General features: G+C 45.8%; 1 protein-coding gene across 4 annotated transcripts in view; it reads right to left on the bottom strand.

The window, feature by feature from the left end:
* B3GALNT2 (beta-1,3-N-acetylgalactosaminyltransferase 2) overlaps positions 1-27333 on the bottom strand; it is a 362190-nt gene that overhangs the window by 114887 nt on the left and 219970 nt on the right. For all 4 annotated transcript variants that reach the window (XM_030198137.1, XM_030198139.1, XM_030198138.1 and 1 more), the window contains one exon: positions 7965-8043. In XM_030198137.1, coding sequence (XP_030053997.1) covers positions 7965-8043 — 79 coding nt within the window. The remainder of the gene's footprint in view (positions 1-7964; positions 8044-27333) is intronic.

The following is a 27333-nucleotide window of genomic DNA, read 5'->3' as shown; positions in this document are numbered from 1 at the left end:
GCAATCCATATCCATCCATGCCCATCTGTCCCCTCCATTCATCCCTATCCAGCAATTCCCCTCTCTCCCTGAGCCCTGCCCTCCCAATCCATGCCCATCCATGCTCCTCTGTCCCCTGCCCCCTCCATTCATCCCTTTCCAGCAATTCCCCTCTCTCCCTGAGCCCTGCCCTCCCAATCCATGCCCATCCATGCTCCTCTGTTCCCTGCCGCCTCCATTCTTCCTTTTCCAGCAAGTCCCCTCTCTCCCTTCCATGACCCCCCTCGCATCCATGCTCCTCTCTCTCCCATGTCCCAGCCTGGCCCGCCCTCTTCTCCCCCCCCTTCGCATCCATGCTGTCGTTTCTCCCCTGGCCTCCCGCTCCCATTGTTCTACTTTACTGGCCACCCTCTTCTCTCCCCCCAACCTTCCTTTTTTTTTTTTTTCTTCTTTTTAAATTTACCTCCGTGGCGGTTCCGGCAGCGAAGCGTCAGGGAAGGAGGCGGCGCTCTCGACGTCTAGCCTTCCCTTCACTGTGTTCCGCCTTCTTCTGACGTCATCCTTGACGTCAAAAGAAGGCGGAACACAGCGAAGGGAAGGCTAGAGACATCGGGAGCGCCGCCTCCTTCCCTGACGCTGCGCTGCCAGAATTGGTTTTTTTTTTCCCCGCCCTCGACGTCATGACGTTTGACGCGAGGGCGGGGCAGAGACGACTGGCTGGCTTGAAGGCTTCACACCATGAATCCACGAACCCTTCAGCCTGGGAGTGACGTCAGATGGCTTCAGAACGTTGTCCTCAGAACGTTGAGGGTGCGTTTTATTATATTAGATAATATTCTACTGCTTTGCCACCCTCTTATCTCTCATCCATTTCTCCCTGGCTCTCATGCACCCACTTCTCCCTGTTTCTCACCTAATCCACCCCACCCTCTTCCTGTGAGACTATAATTTGAATGCTTTTGAGGAGGAGTAGCCTAATGGTTAGCGCAGCTGGGTTTAATCGTGGCAACCTGGGTTCGATTCCTATTGCTGCTCCTTGTGATCTTGAGCAAGTCACTTAACCATCCATTACCCCAGGTACAAAAAAAATCTTAGATTGTTAGCCCTCTAGGGACAGAGAATGTACCTGCTGTTATATCAAAGAGTGCCAGGGAGATAAAATTTCTAGATGTAATAAACAACTGCTTCTTGAAGCAACTGGTCCAGGAACTGACAAGAGGGGGAGTCATTTTGGATCTGGTCCTTGGTGGTGTGTTGGGTCCCGTGGGAAACAGTGATCATAACATGTTCAAGTTTGAGCTACTATCTGAGCTGAACCTGCAAAGGAAATCTACTGTAGCTGCATTTAATTTTCAAAAGGGTGACTATAATAAAATGAGTAAAATGGTTTAAAAAAAAAAGCTAAAAGGATTGGCTGCTAAGGGCTGGATGCTAAATCGGGCATGGATGTTATTCAAAAATACCTTCTTTGAAGCCTAGACCAGATGCATTCCATGTATTTCCAAAGGTGGAAAGAAGAGCAGACGACAGCCAGCATGGTTAAAAGGCAAAGTAAAAGAGGTTGTTACAGCCAAAAGATTGTCTTTCAAAGAATGGAAAAAGGACCCAAATGAAGAAGATAAGTACATAAGTAAGTACATAAGTAATGCCATACTGGGAAAAGACCAAGGGTCCATCGAGCCCAGCATCCTGTCCACGACAGAGGCCAATCCAGGCCAAGGGCACCTGGCAAGCTTCCCAAATGTACAAACATTCTATACATGTTATTCCTGGAATTGTGGATTTTTCCCAAGTCCATTTAGTAGCGGTTTATGGACTTGTCCTTTAGGAAACCGTCTAACCCCTTTTTAAACTCTGCTAAGCTAACCGCCTTCACCACTTTCTCTGGCAACGAATTCCAGAGTTTAATTATACGTTGGGTGAAGAAACATTTTCTCCGATTTGTTTTAAATTTACTACACTGTAGTTTCATCGCATGCCCCCTAGTCCTAGTATTTTTGGAAAGCGTGAACAGACACTTCACATCCACCTGTTCCACTCCACTCATTATTTTATATACCTCTATCATGTCTCCCCTCAGCCGTCTCTTCTCCAAGCTGAATAGCCCTAGCCTCCTTAATCTTTCTTCATAGGGAAGTCGTCCCATCCCCACTATCATTTTAGTCGCCCTTCTCTGCACCTTTTCCAATTCTACTATATCTTTCTTGAGATACGGCGACCACAATTGAACACAATACTCAAGGTGCGGTCGCACAGCATTATAACATCCTCACACCTGTTTTCCATACCTTTCCTAATAATACCCAACATTCTATTCGCTTTCCTAGCCGCAGCAGCACACTGAGCAGAAGGTTTCAGTGTATTATCGACGACGACACCCAGATCCCTTTCTTGGTCTGTAACTCCTAACGTGGAACCTTGCATGACGTAGCTATAATTCGGGTTCTTTTTTTCCACATGCATCTCCTTGCACTTGCTCACATTAAACGTCATCTGCCATTTAGCCGCCCAGTCTCCCAGTCTCTTGTAATTTTTCACAATCCTGTCGCGATTTAACAACTTTGAATAACTTTGTGTCATCAGCAAATTTAATTACCTCGCTAGTTACTCCCATCTCTAAATCATTTATAAATATATTAAAAAGCAGCGGTCCTAGCACAGACCCCTGAGGAACCCCACTAACTACCCTTCTCCATTGTGAATACTGCCCATTTAACCCCACTCTCTGTTTCCTATCCTTCAACCAGTTTTTAATCCACAATAGGACATTTCCTCCTATCCCATGACCCTCCAATTTCCTCTGTAGCCTTTCATGAGGTACCTTGTCAAACACGTTTTGGAAATCCAGATATCAACCGGTTCCCCTTTGTCCACGTTTGTTTACTCCTTCAAAGAATTGAAGTAAATTGGTCAGGCAAGATTTCCCCACACAAAAGCCGTGCTGACTCGGTCTCAGTAATCCATGTACTCGGATGTGCTCTGAAATTTTGTTTTTAATAATAGCCTCTACCATTTTCCCCGGCACTGACATCAGACTCACCGGTCTATAATTTCCCGGATCTCCCCTGGAGCCTTTTTTAAAAATCGGCGTTACATTGGCCACCCTCCAATCTTCCGGTACCACGCTTGATTTTAAGGATAAGTTGCATATCACTAGCAGTAGCTCCGCAAGCTCATTTTTTAGTTCTATCAGCACTCTAGGATGAATACCATCCGGTCCAGATTTGCTACTCTTCAGTTTGCTGAACTGCCCCATTACGACCTCCAGGTTTACCGTGAAGTCAGTAAGTTTCTCCGACTCGTCCACTTGAAATACCATTTCCGACACCGGTATCCCACCCAAATCTTCCTCGGTGAAGACCGAAGCAAAGAATTCATTCAGTTTCTCCGCTAAGTCTTTGTAATCGCCCCTTTTACCCCTCGGTCATCCAGTGGCCCAACCGATTCTTTTGCCAGCTTCCTGCTTTTAATATACCGAAAAAAATTTTTACTATGTTTTTTTGCCTCTAATGCTATCTTTTTTTCATGATCCCTCTTGGCCTTCTTTATCTGCGCCTTGCATTTGCATTGACACTCCTTATGCTGCTTCTTGTTATTTTCAGACGGTTCCTTCTTCCATTTTCTGAAGGCGTTTCTTTTAGCCCTAATAGCTTTCTTCACCTCACTTTTCAACCAGGCTGGCTGTCTTTTGGACTTCCGTCTTTCTTTTCTAATTCGTGGAATATGTATGGCCTGGGCCTCCAGGCCTGAAGTGCACTGCACCCACTAAATACTGCTCCAGGGACCTGCATACTGCTGTCATGGAGCTGGGTATGACATTTGAGGCTGGCATAAAGGCTGGCAAAAAAATTAAAAAAAATGTTTTGGGTGGGAGGGGGTTGGTGACCACTGGGGAGGTCATCCCCGATTCCCTCCAGTGGTCAGTTGGGACTGTAGGAGTATTTCCCTGTGTGTCTCACCTTGCGGGCCTTGGCCTGTATAATCCTATGACAGCAAATGGAGACTGTAAACTCTGACCCGCACATCTCTGTGTCAGGAAGTAACAGCTTTGCAGCTTGTGGAAAATTACAGCAGAAGCTCAACACCAAGGACATGCTGTGGGCAAAGCAGGCCCCCTTATCTCCCTGAGAGGCTGGCTCCAGCAAGGCGGGTGAGAAACAGAAAATGCATTCCAAAATGTAACAACTTGAAGGTCAAGAACAACGAACTGTTCTTGCCAGGCAGTGAGCTGAGGAAGATCCAGTATGGTTCCTGCAGCCACCAGACCAAGAGGTACGGGGAGAGCGGGAATAAAGAAAGAGTTATTCGGAAGCCTTGGAAGAAGGTGGAGGTGAAAAGAAGACCAGTGAGACCTAATAAGGTCCACCAACTGATGAACTGTGTATCTGGAGGAAAGTATCATGGTTCAGCTGTACCTGCCCTGCGTGACCAGTGACCTCCTTATCTGCTGCAGATTTCCCTTCCAGCTGCGACTGAGACTCGCTGTGAATCCAGCTTGAGTCTGTGAGGTGTCCCGTGCCAGCTCCCGAGAGAGACGACCCTGAGGTCTAAGCCTGGTGAGAAACACGGTGATTCATTTCCTACTAGTCGGGGGCTAGTTAGTGGTATTTACCTGAGCAGAAGGCTGGTGCCGTCGTACTTGTGATCAGGAGAAGCTGCTAATAACTGTACTACCTCGTAACATAGTGTGACTGATCAGTGGTGTAATTTTATCTGGTAACCAATAAGAATTAGTGTTTAGTAGTGTGACGCATGAGTGTAATTTTTTATCAGCCAGTGATTTTGTATTCAGCCAAAGCTTGCAGAGTTCTATTTTGTATACCTTAGCTCTATTTTCTTACCTGATATACTATAATAAATCTAATATATATATATATATCAGCCTACAGTCTCAGCTACAGTTCTTTCTAACGGAAGTATTTGGCTAGGTTCCAAGGTTCCCACCCCTAGACCTAATTCAGGATTATTTGCTTGCAGATAGTTCTACTTAGGGGAACCTGGACACAGGTAATTTATTATCTGCGATTTATCCTACAGGACACCTTTTTGAAGCTTAGTCCTGAAAAAAACGGGACCAAGGGCCAGATGCACTAAACTTAATCAGCAATTAACGAGCAAGTAGTAAACCGTGGCATGCACAAAAGGCTTCTCCGAGCCATTTTCCGATCACGGTAGCAGCTAACGAAAACGGAATGCAGATGAGCAAATTAGTATCCCAATGTGTATAAATCGTATTGTAGTGAGATGCACTACCATTTTCTGATTCCCTTACCGTGGAAACCCTAATGGGAGGTCTGCACCACTCGTTGGGGCTGCTTTGAGGGAAATCGGAAGGAAAAAAAAAGTGCTCATCAGGGATGTCCTTCTAAAGTGCCTAACATAGACGTCCTTCACTCACAAAAACAAAAAAGGACGTCCCTGACGAACAGTTGGACGTTTGCAGCTTAAGTGAAAGGAAGCCCTTTTTCTTCCATTATGGGTCGAGGATGCCCATGTGTTAGGCACGCCCAATACCCGCCTTCACTATGCTTCCGACACCCCCCCCCCCCCCCCCGAGAACTTTGTTCGTCCCCGTGACGGAAAGCAGTTGGGGACAGCCAAAATCGGCTTTCGATTATGCCGATTTGGGTGACCCTGGGAGGACACCCATTTGTGTCAAAAGATGGGTGTCCTTCTCTTTCGAAAATAAGCCTGTATCTCCTGACTCCAGTCAGTCACCTCTCCACCTTTCCAGCTAATTTATTTCAACCTCTACACTCAACTTCCAGCCCATCTCCTAAGTTTGTTAAAGACTTCCTATCCTGCCCATAAAAAGCATGTCTGAGCAGCTTACAGTGCGTGGATGGCAATATCAGTGTGGGGAAAGGGGGTAGAACTACAAAATGGACAACCTCCAAGCTAACCTCCTGCTAATCTCCTGCCTCATAATCCAGAGCTTTTCTATCCAAATGGTTAAGAAACAGTAAATGCATTACTCACCAGCAAAAGAAACATAATCTGATGAGGGAGCATCTACTGTTACACCTCTCCATGGCACCCTGGATGCTGATCCTTTCTCCAAGCCTGCTCCAAGGGCACAGCTTTGTCCGTCTCATGGAGGAAGGGACCCAACCTGTGTGAACTTTACAACTGGTGCACAGGAAGGATCCCAGCCTGTGGCTACCATATGAGAAGGGGCCCATAGCTTTTAATCTCTTGTTTCCACCTGGTCTAACCTCGGAATTATTCTTGTGTTGGGCTTCATTAGGCCTTAAGATAAGGGTCAGATGTTTGATAAGGAGACTTTGTTACCTTTTTCTTCCTTACTGGAGAAATATTCCCTGATGCCTTAGGATAGATCTGCATACACATAATTATCCCATTTTCTTTCCTCGGTATCCATTCATTCTAAAATATTAAGGGATGATTCTTTCTTAGATTTATGTGAGGACTCGTGGAGTACCAGAGGGTTAATTACTTGCCTATATAATTAGGCTCTCCTCCCTACACTTTACACTGTGTAAACTGGCAGCGAGAGCTGGGACTGGGGTTGGCTGATGAAAGTGGAACTCCTTGGAAAAAAGCATTGATGAGGGTCTCTGTTTCTGTTCCTTTAAGAAAAATGCTGTAAAAGTTATGCTCGTCTTCAACACATTTTTCCTGGCACTTCTGCTCAATGCTGGAGGGGATGTGGGGAGACCGGCACCATGGGGCATATCTTGTGGTCTTGTATTAAAGCTCAGGCTTTTTGGAGAGCAGTCCAGCTTCGGCTACAATGCTGGTTGGATCGTTCAATTCCTTGGGCACCGTTTTATTTCTGTTTCCCAAGAAAGTGCCTGGACTAAAACAACGACAAGCTTTATTTGTACAACATGCAATGTGTGCTGCTCAAGTTACCTTAGCTGCACATTGGAAACAGCGGCCTTTGCCCTCTTTGGTGAAGTGGATTAATAAGCTTTGGTACATTTGTGATATGGAATGGTTGTTAGCTGCACAAAAGGGAAGTCGTTTTAGAGTCTTTTCTACAAAATTATTCAGCTTGATTGTTGCTATCTTACTTTTTGGTTTGCCCTTCCATTCTTTGATACACACGTGACATGTGGGAGGGAAAGGGTAGGGTGGAGCATGGGTGGTTGGGGGTATTGGGGAGTTTCTTTTATTATAAAAAACCTGTTAACCTGAAGTTTTCTTGCTATACAATTGTTGCCAGGGGTGGAGACTGGTAATCTACTGGTTTTCTTATACTGTTGTATTGTTGCAGAATTATTTTGGCTGTTTGCACTGTCTTCTGCCTTTTGATTTTCAATAAAGACTTCATATAAATTTTTTTTAAAAACTGTTGGTCCCCCACGATCGCGTGTGCTGTTAAAGACATATAGAGCTTGTTAATGCTCTTCACCAAGCGATGCAGGTGACGTCACCCACATGTGAGAATATTAGCCTGCTTGTCCTCGGAGAATGAGATCTTGCAACTGGAAATCAGTTGTCCATGCTGCTTTTTGTACAAGAATTTACTAAGTTTTTGAGAAATAATCTTTTCATTAGGCTACCCAACAATTTTTGTGTTACTACATAACTGATGACACCATTAGTAAACAAAATGTGTGTGTATGTTAGCTGATTGTATGTTTGAAGTGTTACATAAAATCTTGAAAAATACAATTTAATTTTCCTTAGATTCACCCTCATTTACTAAACTGTGCTAGTGGCTGCCATGCACTAATGCTGACATAGCCCATTCACTTTGAATGGGCTGTGTCGGCATTGCCACGCAACTTAGTAATCAAGGGGGGATAGTTAGTTATGCTGCTATTTCTTTCGACAATTTACATGAGTCTACCAAGTTGACGGCAGTTCTCATATTCAGTTTTACCTTGCTTTGTAGGAAGTAAAAAATGTAATATTTTTCCAAAAAATCATAGCGTTCGTATCATTGTACCTCATTTAAATTAAAAACTGCATGCAGTATTCTTTCTGCTCTCCTGTAGCCAGTTGCAAATACATACCATGAATGGTATAAGTGAATCCCCCGGCTATTCCCTCCACACTTTCTGAAAGTTCATAACGCAGTAATCCTTCCTCAACCTAATGGAGACATTGCATAAACAGTAAACACCTATAATATTTAAAAATGGCCTTGCAAAGTTAACAATCTTAAATTACATGAAAATATATTTTTAAAGCCATGCACTAAAATATTGTATATTAAAAACTTAAGATATAATGCACATCATACACACTACAAACATATTTTACTATTTTAAGTTGAAACGATTTTTACAGTACAATATCACAATGAACAATGAGAAAAGATTAATCATCAATGGATAACCCCCTAATGGGCTGTGTCGGAATTGTCTTTATTCCTATAATCAAAAAAGACCAACCCCTCTCCCATCCTGTTTCAAAGGAGAACAGAATTTTATCTTAGTGGTTATAATTCAAGCTCGTTAATTATCACACTCTAAGCAGGGCTTGAAAATAAGCTTCCCAAATAGTCCAGAACAAGCATTTTTGTCTGAAGAAATCATCCCTTGCCTCAAACTTCATAAGAGCAAAAAAAAAAAAAAAAAGTATTCCTCCAAGGCCAGTGGGAAGGGAGGTGTATCTTGTGTCTAACCATTTTGCTACAACACAAGCTTTGCTTGGAAGCATTTTCTCTCTCTTATTCAAGGACCCACATAAATCAGTTTGGACCATCACTAATTCCAGGGGGACATACAGATATGTTTCCCCAACAAGGTCTTCAAATATTGAAGGATAGCCAACCAAAAGCGCTGTATCTTTAGGCAGAACCATAAGGCATGGGAGATCGTGCCCTCCAAATTAAAGGCACACCCTGTCCAATGGGCTTGTCTTTGCAGAAAATAAGCTCTTATAATACTGCAAAAGTGACACTCTGTATTATTCACTCAAAGCCCAGTTCAGCTGCCCAAGCCTCAATGGTAACAGTGTAGGAGGATGAAGAGTGAAAAAGGCCTAGTGGATATCTGAGATAGATATGGGGAACGGAGAATCTGCCCTAAAAAACGAATCTGAAAATTTCCTAGCAACCCCCAAGAAAACAATTCTTCTTACACAAATAATACACATAGTGAGAAAGCTGCCGGTAAGGGAAAATTAGGTTCTTACCTTGGTAATTTTCTTTCCTTTAGTCACAGCAGATGAATCCATTAACTGATGGGTTATGTCCGCCTACCAGCAGGTGGAGATAGAGAGAACACTGAACAACCATAGTGCTCTATGGACGGCTAGCTCCATCTGCCTTCTGTATTTGAAACTTCCAAAGCAGAGTGTATCCTCAAAGTAGAATAACATGAACTTTCCTCACAGCGAACGAATGCCCCAGAACAGGAGCAATAATCACACAAAGGAAGGACGATCTCAACCTCCTGTAAGAGAACAGAAATCCTGAAGACTGTTTTCCAACTTCTCTCAATGAGGGAACATGTCTGCAGGAAACAACTGAACAAATAAAACAGAGTCAGACAGGGAGGGATCATGGATTCATCTGCTGTGACTAAAGGAAAGAAAATTACCAAGGTAAGAACCTAATTTTCCCTTCCTTGTCATCAACAGCAGATGAATCCATTAACTGATGGGATGTACAAAAGCACTCCCTAGTTAGGGCGGGAATATGCCACTCCCCGAGCAAGCACTTGCGCTCCAAACTGTACGTCCCACTTCGCTGCAACATCCAGCCTGTAATGCCGGACAAAGGAGAGCTTAGAAGCCCAAGTAGCCACACTACAGATCTCCTGAAGAGAGAGTGCTCCTGTTTCGGCCCACGAAGAGGAAATCACTCGTGTGGAATGCGCTTTAAATGTGTCAGGCGGGGTCACGTGATGTCTTGCTAACAGAGCAGATGCGAGTGAGAGGAGCTCCGGGTTCGATGTGAAATACTCGCCTTTTTTGACCGATAATAGGCTCCCAAAGTAGTGAGCGGGTGAGATAAAGATTGCCAATTTCATTGTGAGACCGGCAGCGAGGATCTCAGCCTTGACAACTACAAAATCGGCAAGAAAGGAGAAAGAGAAGCCCGCAAAGTGTGACTCCAAGATGGCAGCGGGTAGCGATGGAGGCACCTCTTCAGTAAGTTCAGCATGGGTGTCGGAGATAGTAACTGAAGTTACACAAGCGATCGAGACCACTAAGAAAGATAAGATAAGAAACTGTTAACGGTGTCCACTAAATTGGACAGTGTTGGCGGCAGTGTCGAGGCTTTACGGGGGGAGTTCACGACATATTGCCAACGTGTCACCAACCTGGAAGACCAAGTCCAACAGCTGAATACTCTGGCGGCTTCCTTGCAAAACAAGATTAAAACGTTGGAAGAAAAATCGGATGATATGGAAAATTGATCCAGACGTGGAAATTTGAGATTTGTCGGATTGCAGGAGTCCATTCCAGAGGTGGAATTACAGAAGTTCCTAGAGGCCTGGCTGATGGAGACCCTGAGACTTGTACCCTTGCGCATTGAAAGGGCGCACAGGCTTGGACCAAAGCGCTCGGCAGAGGAAAGACCCCGAGTTGTTATATGCAAAATCTTCAACTACGCCCATAAAATGGAGATATTGCGGGCAATAAGACTCAAGGGTCCTTTGAAACACGAGAACAGAACAATTTTGTGTTTTCAGGATTTTTCAGCGAGACTCGCAGGACTCAGGAAAGCCTATACCCCAATATGTTCTGAACTGCATAATCGGCACATACAATTTGCATTGCTTTATCCGGCGCGCCTTAAGATATTTAAACATGGAAAGGTGCAATTTTTTGATTCACCAGAGGTCGCAAAAGTATTCGTAACAGGCCTACAAGCGACGCCTAGCACCTGAATCTTAATGAATGATGGGAGGCATGAACTCTATTGCTGACTAGAGATGGACGTTTGTGTACAGACCGGTGCTGAAAAACAAGAAATTGGAGGGTTCGTGTAAGCTATACTCCGGAATTCCAATTAGGATCAGAAAATGTTGACAGAGAGATGGAGACAAGAGTGCCCAACAAAGGAGTAGCGGAGAAGATAATCAATGCACACGGCTGAAGAGACGGTTTCTGCAAAGTTCATTGATTTTCTTAGATAAGACTTTGTTCAAAAAATTAGAATGTTAGACTGTTTGTATGTGCGAATGAGGGGGTGTGAAATGAGATGGTGTAAAAGGAGTCTGCAATGGTCCTTATTAAAAGTTTCATTTAGATGAGATGGCAGACGGGAGGTATAGCGGGCGACATGGGTGACTATGGCAGATATATGTTGAGCGAACATACTTGCTATGAAAAGACGGGTGGAAGGGGAAAAATGGATGTGTGCAAGAGAGTGAATGAACTAGATAGTTGGCTGATGTCACTTAACATTAAAGGTTGAAGCACTGTTTGCAATTTTTTTGTGGGGTGGTTCTATGTGGGAGCCGTTGGGATAAACAATTTTTACATCTGGGAGGCGGGGGAATGCGTCGGGAACGGAGGGACTCTCACACGGACCTTATGCCCATAGAGAACTAATGGGCTGGGTAAATATGCAGGGTATTGTGGGAAGGGGAGGAGGAAGGGTGGGGGCTTGTGATTTTCTTTTTTTTCTGTTTTTACTTTTTTTGTTGTTTTTTCTTTTGTTGTGGCTGGCACCTGCATCAATTTTAATATTCTTTATTATCCTGGCTCTATTGAGTCACCCGGATCGGGGAATCTCCAAAAAGGAAAGAATTAGCGAAGAGTTATGGAAATCAACAGGGGAGCCGCTCGCTGGGACGGAGCCCTGTGGGAATTAGGACAATGACTTGGGACATGATATTTAGGAATCACCACCATAGGAAAGAGGGTTAAATTGATCTCTTGGAATGTAAATGGAGTGTCCTCCCCGATAAAAAGGCAAAAAATCCTGCAAACCTTAAACAGACATAAGGCAGATATAGTATTTCTGCAGGAAACACACTTATCGACAGCGGAACACCAGAAGTTTAAACGATGGTGGGTGGGCCAGATTCCACGGCTTTGAACTGGAAATCTGGACTCCTGGTACTGGTGCGGAGGGGACTGGACTTAGTGATACACCAGCTTTGGCGGGACCCGGGGGGGGGGGGGGGGAGATTTTTGCTTATCAGAGTATCTCTCAATAAACAGCATGTGCTACTATGCAATATCTATGGACCAAATATATATAACCCCTGATGGGTGAAAGCTTTGATATGTAGAATAGCACCCATGATGGAATTGCCCATAATTATGGGAGGGGACTTTAACATGGTCCATGAACCTTCAATGGATAGATCGTGCAGAGGAGGAGGTGCGTCAGATAAAGGCATTCCCTTGTTATGTTCAGGATTAGATTTATAATTTTTATTATTTTATATATACTTATACAGATAAATACAACTGCAAAGTGTAATACAGCTATGTTCAGGATTAGAACTAGTGGACATTTGGAGGGCAATACACCCTATGGATCGGGACTATACCCACATCTCAAGGGCCCATGGCTCGCAATCGAGGATTGATTACTGGCTACTTTCCCTTGGGTTGCTTTGCCGGGTAAGGGAGGTGGGGATCAGTCCTTATGAAGTATCAGACCATGCCTTTGTGTGGTGTGATCTAGAATATGGGGACAGCAAAGACCGCGGCTTTACTTGGAGGTTTCCACTGCACCTCTATGGAGATCCTCAGTTTAAAGAACATTTGTTGAAGAAATGGGCAGATTATCAATTTCATAATGAGAGTTCTAAAGATGACCCGATTTTGTATTGGGAAGCTGCTAAGGCGGTGATGAGAGGTGAAATTCTGGCATACTCCTCCTTTTAAAAGAAAACTCGGGATAAGGAGATTTTAAGATTAGAGAAACAGCTCATTCAGGCGCGGAGGCAATATGGGACGAAACCCTTGGCCCAAAATGAACTCTTACATGAAAGGGCTGTGAAATCAATCCAGTATTATAAATATCAGCTGTTTCTGCACGGGAATAAGACTTGGAAGCTACTGTCCAATCTAATTAAACAGTCTAGAGGGTCTAGAGTGATAGTACAAATAAAATCGGAGACAGGTTTGCTGGTACATACAGATTCAGAGATAGCAGCAGTCTTTCACAAATACTATCAAAAATTATATGGGAGTCTGCAGGAGACGCATCTGGATGGTAAACTCTATTTAGAAAATGTGGAGTTACCCGGGCTGTCTGACAGAGATAAATCCAAATTAAATAGGCCCATACATAAGTACATAAGTACATAAGCACTGCCATGCTAGGAAAAGACCAAAGGTCCATCAAGCCCAGCACTCTGTCTCCGACAGCGGCCAATCCAGGCCCCAAGAACCTGGCAAAAACCCAAAATTTAATAACGATCAATGGACTTTTCCTTCAGGAATTTGTCCAGACCCCCTTTAAACTCAGCAAGGCCAGCTGCCGTCACTACCTTCTCCAGCAATGAGTTCCAGAGTCTAACCACACGCTGAGTAAAGAAAAACTTTCTCCAATTTGTTTTAAACCTACCACATTCTAATTTCATCTTGTGTCCCCTAGTTCTATTATTGTTAGAAAGCATAAACAAACGCTTCACATCTGTCCGCTCTACCCCACTCATTATTTTGTAGACCTCTATCATATCACCTCTCCAGGCTAAAGAGTCCTAGCTGTCTTAACCTCTCCTCATAAGGTAGTCGTCCCATCCCTTTTATCATTTTCATCGCCCTTCTCTGCACCTTCTCCAATTCCTTTATATCTTTTTTGAGATGAGGCGACCAGAACTGAACACAATACTCCAGGTGCGGTCGCACCATGGAGTGATATAACGGCATTATAACAACCTCATGCTTGTTTTCCATCCCTTTTCTAATAATACTCAACATTCTGTTCGCCTTCTTAGCCGCCGCAGCACATTGAGCGGAAGATTTCAACATCCTATCCACGATGACTCCCAGATCCCTTTCTCGGTCCGTAACTCCTAAAGCGGAACCTTGCATGACATAGCCGTAATTCGGGTTCCTCCTTCCCACGTGCATCACTTTGCACTTGTCAACGTTGAACTTCATCTGCCATTTGGACGCCCAATCCCCCAGTCTCACGAGGTCCTCTTGTAATCTTTCACACTCCTCCCGCGACGAGACGACCCTGTGTCATCTGCAAATTTAATTACCTCACTAGTTATTCCCATCTCAAGGTCATTTATAAATATGTTAAAAAGCAGCGGTCCCAGCACAGACCCCCTGAGGGACCCCACTAACTACCCTTCTCCATCGAGGATACTGACCATTCAACCCTACTCTCTGCTTCCTGTCTTTTAACCAGCTCTTAATCCATAATAATACACTGCCTCCGATCCCATGACTCTCCAGTTTCCTTTGGAGTCTTTCATGAGGCACTTTGTCAAACGCCTTCTGAAAATCTAGATATACAATATCCACTGGCTCCCCTTTGTCCACATGCTTGTTCACCCCCTCGAAAAAATGCAGTAGATTTGTAAGGCAAGACTTCCCTTCACTAAATCCGTGCTGACTTTGTCTCAGCAGCCCATGCTTTTGTACGTACTCCGTAATTTTATTCTTAATAATAGCCTCCACCATTTTTCCCGGCACCAACGTCAGACTCACCGGTCTATAATTTTCCGGATCTCCTCTGGAACCCTTTTTAAAAATTGGCGTTACATTGGCCACCCTCCAATCTTCCGGTACCACACCTGATTTTAGGGATAAATTGCAGCTCCACAAGTTCATTTTTCAGCTCTATTAATACTCTGGGATGAATACCATCCAGACCCGGCGATTTACTACTTTTTAGTTTGCAGAACTGCCCCATTACATCCTCCAAGTTTACAGAGAAATCATTTAATCTTTCTGACTCGTCCGCTTCAAATACCTTTTCCGGCACCGGTATCCCTCCCAAATCCTCCTCGGTGAAGACCGAAGCAAAGAATTCATTTAATTTCTCTGCTACAGCTTTGTCTTCCCTGATCGCCCCTTTAACACCACCGTCGTCCAGCGGCCCTACCGATTCTTTAGCCAGCAGAGGAGGAAGTCGAATTAGTAATTAGGCAAAGTGCATTATATAAAGCACCTGGTCCAGATGGATATCGTGCAGAGTTTTATAAAATGCTAACCCCTTCAATTGCTCCGACACTACGTGACTACTTTACAAACTTTGTGGACCAGGGTACTTTACCACAATCACTCCAGTTGGCACACATAGTGCTGCTTTTGAAGCCCGGGAGAGATCCACACAATCCATACTCCTACAGACCCATATCTCTCTTAAATATGGAGATTAAATTATTTGCAAAAATTTTAGCAAATCGGTTATCTGTAGTACTTCCCAAACTAGTATCGGAACAACAAGTGGGGTTTGTGAAAGGCCGAACAATCACACATAATATGAGGTAATTACTGCTTTCTTTGGAGCAAGTGGAAAGGACAAGCACCCCCTCTTTATTAGTGAGCTTCGATGCTGAGAAAGCATTTGATCGGGTGTCTTGGGAATTCCTTTTTGTGGTGCTTCCAAAATATGGATTTGAAGGTTTTTTTTTTACAGGCCATACAAGCATTATATACCTGGCCGCGGGCCAAGATACAAGTGAATGATGTGTTCTCCGAAGAGCTGGGGATCCATAGGGGTAACCAGACAGGGGTGTCCACTTTCCCCGATGCTTTTTGTTTTAACTCTAGACCCATTGTTACGGGACATCATGGGGAACCCTTTAATTAAAGGAGTGGCGATAGGCTCTCAGCTGTTTAAGATTTCGGCTTTCGCAGATGAACTGCTGGTGCATGTGGTGGACCCTCAGGTCTCTCTGGACACACTGATGGAAAGTATTGTTTAATATGGGGATTTCTCTGGGTTTAGCTTGAATCTGACTAAATCTATTGCAATGCCTCCGCAGATAGCAGTTAAAGATGAGTGGACGGGACCATTTCCTTTACGATGGGAGACTGTATCGTTTAAATATCTTGGTATTCAGTTAACTCGCTCGTCAGGAATGCTTTATAAGGAAAATATCAATATTCTGTTGGAGCATAGTAAGAGGGTGTTTTATAAATGGCAACAATTTCCACTCTCCATTCATGGTAGAGTTCAGTTATTCACCATGGTGCTATTTCCAAAATGGTTGTATACACTTCAGATTTTACCGATTAAGCTTCTCAAAAAAGATGTAAGAGTATTATATAGGATGCTGTCGACTTTTTGTTGGGGAGGCCGAAAACCACGGATGCCTTTTTAAGCAGTTGATTGTCTCCTGGAAATATGGCGGATTTGGACTACCGGATATCTCATTATATAACTATGCATGTTTACTCCGTCACCCAGGAGACTGGATAGTGGAGGAGCAAACTTATATGCCTAGGAAATATGAGGCTGCTGTTTATGCACCGTGGCACATAAATGCACTTTTGTATTGTCCACGTACCTCCTTACCTAAGGATTTGAAAAGTAGTATAGTACTCAGGTCCCTACGAGCAGTATGGGGTTATCTGGTAGCACTGTTGGGAGGAAGAGCTACTCTTTCGGATCAGCTTCCAATTATAGGAAATATGGGGTTCTTGCCAGGGAGGGAGAACGCGAGTTTCCATCGATGGGCAGAGAGGGGAATTTCATTGCTTCAACACGTGTTGGATTCAAGGGTTGTCTGATTACATGGGAAACAATGATAGTGAACAGGAAGGAAGAACTGCGAGATCTGATGGCATATCTTCAGTTGAGACAGCTTTTACTCAATCTCTGGGGGAGAAACTGCAGGGCTTTTTTGATAAATTTAGAGAAGGGGGTCTTTCGGTTTCGTGTTTGCACAAGGCGCTGCAGATAATTTCTCCCAGGCGCAATTATGATGAGCTTACATTGCGATGGAATCGGGAGTTAAATAGTTATGGGATTCACATAGACCCACTGAAGCTGATCAAAAGAATTCCGGAGATATCGGTGAGTGCTGAGCTCAGAGAATGCCAGTTTAGAACCTTACACAGAGCCTATTTTACTCAGGATCGCTTATTCAAGATAGGTGCAGTGGAGACCCCAGTATGTCCGAAATGTAAACAGGGCAATAATTCCTTTTTCCATGCTTTTTGGGATTGCCGGAGGGTTCAGGAGTTTTGGAAAGCGGTGTTTAGATATTTGGGGACTTTGTTTGGGTGTGAGATACAAATGTCCCCGGCCAATGCGTTATTGGACACTTATGGCCAGATTGCCAACATACGCAGAGGCCCACAGCTATTATTTTTTAGGAAAGCAGAGGTTTTGGCTAAAAAAGTAATTCTGGGGGTTTGGGTAGGAGAAGAAAAGCCATCTTTCTGGATGTGGAGGAACAAGTTACATGCTCTCATGCTATTAGAATGTCGCTTTGCCAGGGCGACTCCCAAAAGGAAAAAAACGTTTCAATCAATATGGGGAGTGTATGTTGAGTCCCTTCCGCATAGGGCCAGGAGTCTGGTATTGAATACTCTGTAATCAGGATATATCAGAGAAAGGGAGGATATCATCTGGTGCAGATCAAAATGAGGATTATCGACCAATCAGGAGAGATATGATGGGTGAGAGTCCTCCGATCCGAAGACAGGTGTTGGGCAGTACCCTATTTTTTTTTTTGTGTGTGTTTTAGAGAAGAAGGGATCAAGACGAGTTACAACAGAAGCATTGCAAGGCCAGCATGTCCAGTTTCTACCATTTATGCAGTGGATACTATTAGGCCCAGTGTTCTACCAATCTAAAATAGATGATATTAGTGGTATGGTAACTCTGGATCTAAATCTCTGGGATAAGGGAATGGATTCTTATGGGGGGGCATCGTGAGCAATGGGAGGGAGAAGGGGGGGTAACTGGGGGAGGAGGGATGGGGGGACAAAAAGGAAAATGTTGATAACGATCTAATTGCTGTTTAAATCTCATTTATGGGATTTATTATTGTCTGATTTTGTGATCTGATTTGTTGTCAATAAAAAATGTTAAATTCTAAATGTGTCAGGCGGAGACCGCCCTGACATCAGATACACAGAAAAAATGACTTCCTTGAGCCAACGGGCTATAGTGGCCTTAGACGGCGGGGACCCTCTTCGAGGACCTGACAACAAGATAAAAAGGTGATCAGAGGTCCTGAAGTCATTTGACATTTGCAGATACTGCAAGAGAGCCCTGCGAACATCCAGAAGATGTAACTGCCCAAAAGATTCCGGAAACTCATCCCTAGTAAAGGAGGGCAGGAAGGAAGGCACAGTACGTACCGTTACTCCGGACTCTGAGAATTGCAGAAAAGGGACAGAGCCTGGAGCTCAGACACACGTCTCGCCGAGGTTATGGCCACCAAAAAGACTGTCTTTAGAGTCACATCCTTCTCTGAAGCTCGCCTCAGCGGCTCAAAGGGCGAACACTGGAGAGCCTTCAACACCAGCCCCAGGCTCCAAGCCGGACACGGCAGCTGCACTGGTGGGCGGAGCCGGAGTGCCCCTCTTAGAAATCGGGCAATGTCCGGATGAGCGGCCAAAAATACTAGGGGGCATGCAATGAAGCTACAAAGTAGTAAATTTAAAACGAATCGGAGAACATTTTTCTTCACTCAACGTGTAATTCAACTCTGGAATTTGTTGCCAGAGAATGTGGTAAAGCGAGAGGTCAGATATGTGAGCTGGTGCGTCTCCATGGATAATTTTGTGAACTAGTGAATATATTTTGAATGTGATGCATTCCTTAAGTGGGAGCCAGTGTAATTTTTCTCGTAAGGGAAACATAGGAAATTACAAACACTCTGAGCGAACTGGGATGCGAAGATTTACCGGCTGAGGGAGGACCAGCGCAGCGCCAGAGGCAAGGCTCTGGAAAGGAATAACGGAACAGAGGAATCCAGACTAGAATCGAGAAGGGCCCTAACACCATGAAGCAGAGGCAGAGGGGCCCGGAGATGACGGAGTGTTCTCCTGAACATGACTCAAATGTAAAATTAGCGGATTCAGCTACACAATTGAAAAGCAGTGTTTGATGAGACTGAGTGCACGGGATGCGGGGTGAAGTACAACTGAAGGGGGGGGGGGGGATATTGGGGAGTCTGATGTTGGGAGAAGTATCTGGCGGGGACTCATATCCTCCAGGAGGAACTGGCAAGAAGGGAGGACAGCCAGTTAAAGGGTATGGGGGGGGGGAGGGAGGGTGGGAGTTGGGGGGAGGGAGAAGGGAGGGGGGGGGAGTTTGCGGGTAGGGTCTTGGAACGTGAACGGACTCAACAATCCGGGGAAGAGAAGTGTTGTTTTAGAGAACTACGCAGGTTGGAGTGGGATGCTCCAGCATGTTCCAGTCCGCCTAACCAGCTTCTCACTGCTTGCTCCAGTCCGCCCGATCCTGGCTTGTTCCAGTCCGCCGATCCAGCTTCCCCCGCTTGCTCCAGTGTTCCAGTCCATCTGCTTCAGCCTGCCTGTTCCAGTCCATCTGCCCCAGCCTGCTTGCTCCAGTACACCTGCACCAGCATGTTCCAGTCCACCTAACCAGCTTCTCACTGCTTGCTCCAGTCCGCCCGATCCTGGCTTGTTCCAGTCCGCCGATCCAGCTTCCCCCGCTTGCTCCAGTGTTCCAGTCCCTCTGCTTCAGCCTGCCTGTTCCAGTCCATCTGCCCCAGCCTGCTTGCTCCAGTCCATCTGCCCCAGCCTGCTTGCTCCAGCTTCTCCCTGCTCGTTCCTGTCCATTTGCACCAGCTTGTTCCAGCCCACCTGCTAGTTTGTCAGCCGTTGGACTTACTTGCCTGCCTGCTAAGTTGCTAACTTGTCAGCCATTGACTTACCTGCTCTCCAGTTTCTCCCTACTCGTTCCTGTCCATCTGCACCAGCATACTCCAGCCCGCCTGCTAGCTGTTCAGCCACTGACTTACTTGCCTACCTGCTAACTTGCCAGCCATTGACTTCGTTCCTGTCCATCTGCACCAGCGTGCTCCAGCCCGCCTGCAAGTTGCCTGCTCTCCATCAATCCCTTCAATTCCAAGCCTCCAATCCAGCTATCTGCTCTATCTATCTGCTCTCACCTCTATCACTACACATACACCTGTTACACCGCAATCACTACTTATGGCCCCTGTCCACATCCTCTTCCTTGCCCTGTCCCTTCCTAATCTTTTTCCCCTCCCCTTACCGCTGTCTACCTTTCTACCCCTGATATCTCACCTTGCATCCAAACCAAAGTTTCAGCGTGCTTGTCTGACATTGTTGTCTGGATGTCTCAACGCCACCTGAAATTAAATATGACCAAAACCGAGCTTCTCATTTTCCCCCCCAAACCCACCTCCCCGCTCCCCCCGTTTTCTATTTCTGTTGATGGCTCTCTCATTCTCCCTGTCTCCTCAGCTCGAAACCTTGGGGTCATCTTTGACTCTTCTCTCTCCTTCTCTGCTCATATCCAGCAGATTGCCAAGACCTGTCGTTTCTTTCTTTACAACATCCGTAAAATCCGCCCCTTTCTTTCCGAGCACTCTACCAAAACCCTCATCCACACCCTTGTCACCTCTCGTTTAGACTACTGCAATCTGCTTCTTGCTGGCCTCCCACTTAGTCACCTCTCCCCTCTCCAGTCGGTTCAAAACTCTACTGCCCGTCTCATCTTCCGCCAGGGTCGCTTTACTCATACTACCCCTCTCCTCAAGACCCTTCACTGGCTCCCTATCCGTTTTCGCATCCTGTTCAAACTTCTTCTACTAACCTATAAATGTACTCATTCTGCTGCTCCCCAGTATCTCTCCACACTCGTCCATCCCTACACCCCTTCCCGTGCACTCCGCTCCATGGATAAATCCTTATCTGTTCCCTTCTCCACTACTGCCAACTCCAGACTTCGCGCCTTCTGTCTCGCTGCACCCTACACCTGGAATAAACTTCCTGAGCCCCTACGTCTTGCCCCATCCTTGGCCACCTTTAAATCTAGACTGAAAGCCCACCTCTTTAACATTGCTTTTGACTCGTAACCACTTGTAACCACTCGCCTCCACCTACCCTCCTCTCTTCCTTCCCGTTCACATTAATTGATTTGATTTGCTTACTTTATTTATTTTTTGTCTATTAGATTGTAAGCTCTTTGAGCAGGGACTGTCTTTCTTCTATGTTTGTGCAGCGCTGCGTATGCCTTGTAGCACTATCGAAATGCTAAATAGTAGTAGTAGTTGTAGTAGTCTACCGCTGGAACTCATTGCCCACCCGTGTTCCCTCCCGTCCTGCTCACTACGGCATCCCTCACCACCTCACCATCTCTCTTGGCCCCCTCCTCCTTCCTCTCTCTTAACATTCAACACCTCCTTCCTACCATTAACCCATCACCATTCCTCCTCAGTGCCCGTCTTCGTCGCCCGACCTCCCCCACCCTCCTCCGCACTCTCTTGCTCCTTCTCCTGCTATCCGCGGGAGACATTAATCCTAATCCAGGCCCCCCTAACCTGTTCTCCTCCTATCCATGCAAACGATTCCGTGATGTCTCCAATCTCGTTTCTATTCCCCTCCTCCCCCCCTTTTCCCTCCCCTTCTCATGTGCCTTGTGGAATGCCCACTCGGTCTGCAACAAACTGCCCTTCCCCCACGATCTCTTCATCTCTCATTCCCTTCAACTGCTCGCCCTAACTGAAACCTGGCTCTCCCCTGACGACTCTGCCTCAGTCGCGGCGCTTTGTCATGGAGGTTATCTCTTCTCCCACACTCCCCGCACAGCTGGCCGCGGTGGAGACGTCGGGCTACTTCTCTCGCCCTCCTGTAGTTTCCAACCCCTCCTACCGCAGTCTCACTGCTTCTCATCCTTTGAAGCTTACTCCATCCGGCTATTCCACCCATTACCATTCAGAGTGGCTGTCATTCACCGCCCCCCTAATAAACCCCTCTCTTTCTTCCTCACCGACTTCGATGCCTGGCTTTCCGTCTTTCTTGAACCCTCATCTCCGTCCCTTATTCTCGGAGATTTTAACATACACGTTGATGACCAGTCCGACCCTCACGCTTCTCAGTTCCTCACTCTAACATCCTCCTTCAACCTCCAGCTTTGCTCCACCACCCCTACTCACCGAGACGGCCATTGTCTTGACCTCGTCCTCTCCTCTTCCAGCTCTCCCTCCAATTTCCATGTTTCAACTCTTCCTCTCTCCGATCATCACCTAATCACCTTCACACTTCTTCACCCCCCACCTCAGCCCCGTCCAACTTTAACCACTACCTCCAGGAATCTCCAGGCTATCGACCCTCCCACCCTATCCTCTAATATTTCTAATCTCCTCCCCTCCATCATGTCCTCTGAGTCTGTCGACAAGGCTGTCTCCACTTACAATGCCACTCTCTCCTCTGCTCTGGACACCCTCGCACTTTCCACCTTCCGTCCCACAAAGAGGCAAATTTTCAAAGCACTTAGCCTTCCAAAGTTCCATAGGTTTCTATGGAACTTTGGAAGGCTAAGTGCTTTGAAAATATGCCTCAAAGCGTACTAATCCCCAGCCCTGGCTGACCCCTTGCATCCGTCACCTTCGCTCCTGCACCCGATCTGCGGAGCACCTCTGGAGGAAATCCCGCACCCATTCAGATTTCCTTCACTACAAATTCATGTTATCCTCCTTCCACTTCTCCCTTTTCCTTGCCAAACAGGACTACTACACCCAATTGACCAATTCTCTCAGCTCCAACCCCCGTTGTCTCTTCTCCACCCTTAACTCCCTCCTCAAAGTGCCCTCCACTCCCACCCCACCCTCGCTTTCTCCTCAATCACTGGCTGATTACTTCCGTGACAAGGTGCAAAAGATCAACCTTGAGTTCACTACCAAGCCATCTCTTCTTCACTCTGCAACCCTCTCCCTCACCCAACCAACCCAGGCCTCTTTCTCCTCCTTTCCTGTCGTCACCGAGGAGGAAACCACTCGTCTTCTTTCCTCATCGAAATCCACCACCTGCTCCTCTGATCACATCCCCACCAACTTACTTAACATCATCCCTCATACTGTCACTCCCTCCATCTGTCATATCCTCAACCTCTCTCTCTCCACTGCAACTGTCCCTGACACCTTCAAGCACGCCGTAGTCACACCTTTCCTCCAAAAACCATCACTTGACCCTACCTGTCCCTCCAATTACCGCCCCATCTCCCTCCTACCCTTCCTCTCCAAAATACTTGAGCGTGCCGTTCACAGTCGCTGCCTTGATTTTCTCTCCTCTCATACCATCCTCGATCCACTTCAATCTGGTTTCCGCCCTCTTCACTCAACAGAAACAGCACTCTCTAAAGTCTGTAATGACCTGTTCCTTGCCAAATCCAGAGGCCACTACTCCATCCTCATCCTCCTTGATCTATCCGCCGCTTTTGACACTGTGAATCATGACTTACTTCTTGCCACACTGTCCTCATTTGGGTTCCAGGGCTCTGTCCTCTCCTGGTTCTCATCCTATCTCTCCCACCGCACCTTCAGAGTTCACTCTCATGGATCTTCCTCCACCCCTATCCCCCTATCTGTTGGTGTTCCCCAGGGATTGGTCCTTGGACCCCTTCTCTCATGGTTTCTAGTATCATCTCTATGCTGATGACACCTAGCTATATCTGTCCACACCAGACATCACCGCAGAGATCCAGGCAAAGGTATCAGCCTGCCTATCCGACATTGCTGCCAACCGCCACCTGAAACTGAACGTGTCCAAGACCGAGCTCATCGTCTTTCCACCAAAACCCACTTCTCCTCTTCCTCCACTTTCTATCTCAGTTGATAACACCCTCATCCTCCCCGTCTCATCTGCCCGCAACCTCGGAGTCATCTTTGACTCCTCCCTCTCCTTCTCTGCGCATATCCAGCAGACGGCCAAGACCTGCCGCTTCTTCCTCTTTAACATCAGCAAAATTCTCCCTTTCCTCTCTGAACACACCACCCGAACTCTTGTCCATGCTCTCATTACCTCTCGCCTTGACTACTGCAACTTACTCCTCACTGGCCTCCCACTTAGCCATCTATCCCCCTTCAATCTGTCCAGAACTCTGCGGCACGTCTCATATTCCGCCAAAACCGATTTACTCATATCACCCCTCTCCTCAGGTCACTTCACTGGCTTCCAATCAGATACCGCATTCAATTCAAGCTTCTCCTTCTTACCTACAAATGCATTCAGTCTGCTGCCCCTCACTACCTCTCCTCCCTCATCTCCCCCTATGTTCCCGCCCGTAACCTCCGTTCACAGGACAAATCCCTCCTCTCTGTACCCTTCTCCAACACCGTCAACTCTAGGCTCCGCTCATTCTGCCTCGCCTCACCCTATGCTTGGAACAACCTTCCTGAGCCCTTACGCCAAGCCCCCTCCCTGCCCATCTTCAAGTCTTTGCTTAAAACCCACCTCTTCAATGCTGCATTCGGCACCTAACTCTTCTGTTCACTAAACCCAGACTGCCCCAATTTGACCGCCCCTATCGGACTGTCCGTTCACTTGTCTCTTAGATTGTAAGCTCCTTGAGCAGGGACCGTCCCTCTATGTTAAATTGTACAGCGCTGCGTAACCCTAGTAGCGCTTTAGAAATGTTAAGTAGTAGTAGTAATGCTACAGAAGACATATATCCAAAGGAGGAATGAACTGTTAAGGAATAGGGTACTGGGTGAGGGGTAATCCCAAAGGGGGGAAATCTGGGGGGCTGGTCATATATATCAAAGATAATCTACAATTTATTAAGGAGCAGGAATACAGGGGGACAGATGGTAGATGCTTGGCCCTTAAAGGGAAAATCAGGGGCCAACCAATCACATTCATCAACATTTATGCACCAAATGAGGGGCAAGGGGTTTTCTTTGTCAAGGTACGAGCAGACCTGGCACCTTTCGCAGAGGGGCAGATAGTTCTAGGGGGGGTTTTCAATTTTTCTGTTGCGGGGCTAGACCATTCGAAAGGCACCGCCCAAGGGGCGAAGTACACGAGGGGGAAGCTTCTTAAATTAATGTGGGAATTGGATTTGTTAGACTTTTGGAGGTTGCAACATCCAGGGCAAAAACCTTTCACTCATTATTCACATGCACAGAAGACTTATGCTCGGATAGATGCGATCTGTGGTAGCCGGTCACTATGGGGGGTAATTAAAGGGTCGGAAATTGAAAGTATCCATGCATCAGACCACGCTCAGTGTGGGTAAAACTGGATGGGTTGGGAAAGGTGGGAAGGTTTGGAGATCAAATGAGTCCCTGATAGATACAGAAAAAGATTGCCAGGAAGTAAGGGATATTATTAAAGAATATTTAACATTTAATGATAATGAAGAGGTTACAGATGGGACCTTATGGGATGCCCTAAAAGCAGTAGTGTGGGGGCATTTGATTAAAAAGGGGTCACAATGAAAGAGAGAGCAGGGGGCACGGGAATTGATGATTAGACAACGGCTGGCTGAGTGTGAGGCACTTCATTGTGACAGGGGGGACCCCCAGGTGTATAGGGAATAACTTGCCTGTACAGCGGAACTGCAAAAGATACAAATTGGGAAGATGGAGTACCAAAGGAAATTATTACAACAGAAATTCTTTGAATATAGTAATAAAGCAGGAAATATGTTGGCTAGGAGGTTACGCTCCAGACAAGTGCAGAACACGATAACTAAGTTAAAAAGGGGAGGAGGAAGTATGGTACACCAGGATGAAGATTACTCAAAACTATTCTCCAAAGAGGAGGGGGCAAACCTAGAGGAGAAAAGGAATTACATCAGAGACATGGGCCTCAGTAAAACAACAGATAACCAGAGGGTGGAATTGGAAGCCTCAATTACGACGGAGGAAGTGTTCGGAGTCATTAAGAGATTAAAAAGGGGGAAAGTGCCAGGGTTGGATGGGTACACGGGGAGATGCCTCCTAGTATGCAAGAGGCAGGGATAACAGTTCTCCTTAAACCGGGATGGGATCCGGCTTCATGCAGCTCCTATAGACCAATCTCTTTGTTGAATATCGATGTTAAGATTTTGGCTAAGGTGATGGCGGATCGTTTGGGCAATCTCTTACCATCCTTGATTCAGGAAGATCAAGCGGGATTTATACCGCATAGACAAGTTGCAGACAACATCCGCCGGACCCTGAACATTATGTGGGGGGCCCAGAGAAGAGGGGACTCCCTAACACTCCTGGCGATAGATGCAGAAAAAGCGTTTGACAGGATGGATTGGGAGTTCCTATGGGAAGCGCTATCGCAAATGGGGATAGGGAAGGGCTTTATGGGCTGGCTGAGGAAATTATTTTCACACCCGGTGGCCAAAATAAGAGCAAATGGGGGATATTCAGAGCAATTTGATATTCAGCGAGAAACGCAGTCAACAAACATGAACGAACAACATACACCACGAGAGGAAAAATAGACCCCACAACATTCTGGCAACAGGTCTGCCAAAACGAATGGTCAACAAATACAGACACCATTCAATTCCTCCAAGAATGGGATGACATATGTAAGACAACATTAGACACAATTGCCCCAATCCAAACCAGAACATCAAATAGGAAAAAATCTAATCCATGGTTCACCGAAGAGCTGAAAGAACTCAAAACACAAGTCAGAAAACTAGAACGCGCATGGAACAAAAAGAAAGATCAACACACACTGAATGCCTGGAAATCACTTCGGAGGAAATACAAATATACCATTAAACAGACCAAAATACTACACTACAAAACAATGATTGGACCAAACTACAAAGACACACACAAACTCTTCTACCTTGTAAATAAATTGCTAGACACCACACCAGTTACAAATAACAGCAAAGATACACCAGGGGTAGACGACCTCGCGAAATACTTCAAGGAGAAAATCATACAATTACGACTTAAAATACCCACCAGCCCTATTGAATACGCAACACTTCTAAACTGTCTAGACCCAGAAGACGGAATATATCCAGCAGACAGGATCTGGACCGAATTTGAATTACTATCAGAGGACCTCATCTCTAAAACGCTCAAAAGATTCGCCAAATCCTAATGCAAACTAGATATCTGCCCAAACAACCTCATGAAATCAGCTCCTCAACAATTCATAATAGACCTAACGAACCACGTGAACTTCATGCTACAAAACGGACTTTTCCCAAAGGAAAAAGGAAAAATTTTACTCACCCCAATACCCAAAGACACAAAGAAAAACGCAAGCGAAATAACTAACTACAGACCAGTAGCACCTATACCACTAATAACCAAAATAACCGAAGGAATGGTGACCAAACAACTCACAAACTATCTCAACAAGTTCTCCATACTGCATGATGCCCAATCAGGATTCCGGTCAAATCACAGCACAGAAACAGTATTAATTACCCTAATGACCAAATTTAAACAAATGATTGCAACCGGCACCAATATACTCCTCTTACAATTTGACATGTCAAGTGCCTTTGATATGGTTGACCAAGGAATCCTATTCCACATTCTTGAATATTTTGGCATCGGAGGCAATGTCCTAAACTGGTTCAAG

This window comes from Microcaecilia unicolor, chromosome 3, assembly GCF_901765095.1.
Source record: "Microcaecilia unicolor chromosome 3, aMicUni1.1, whole genome shotgun sequence".
Classification (NCBI taxonomy): Eukaryota; Metazoa; Chordata; class Amphibia; order Gymnophiona; family Siphonopidae; genus Microcaecilia; species Microcaecilia unicolor.
The sequence above is the reverse complement of the archived record's forward strand: the minus strand, read 5'-3'. Positions and strand labels throughout refer to the sequence as shown.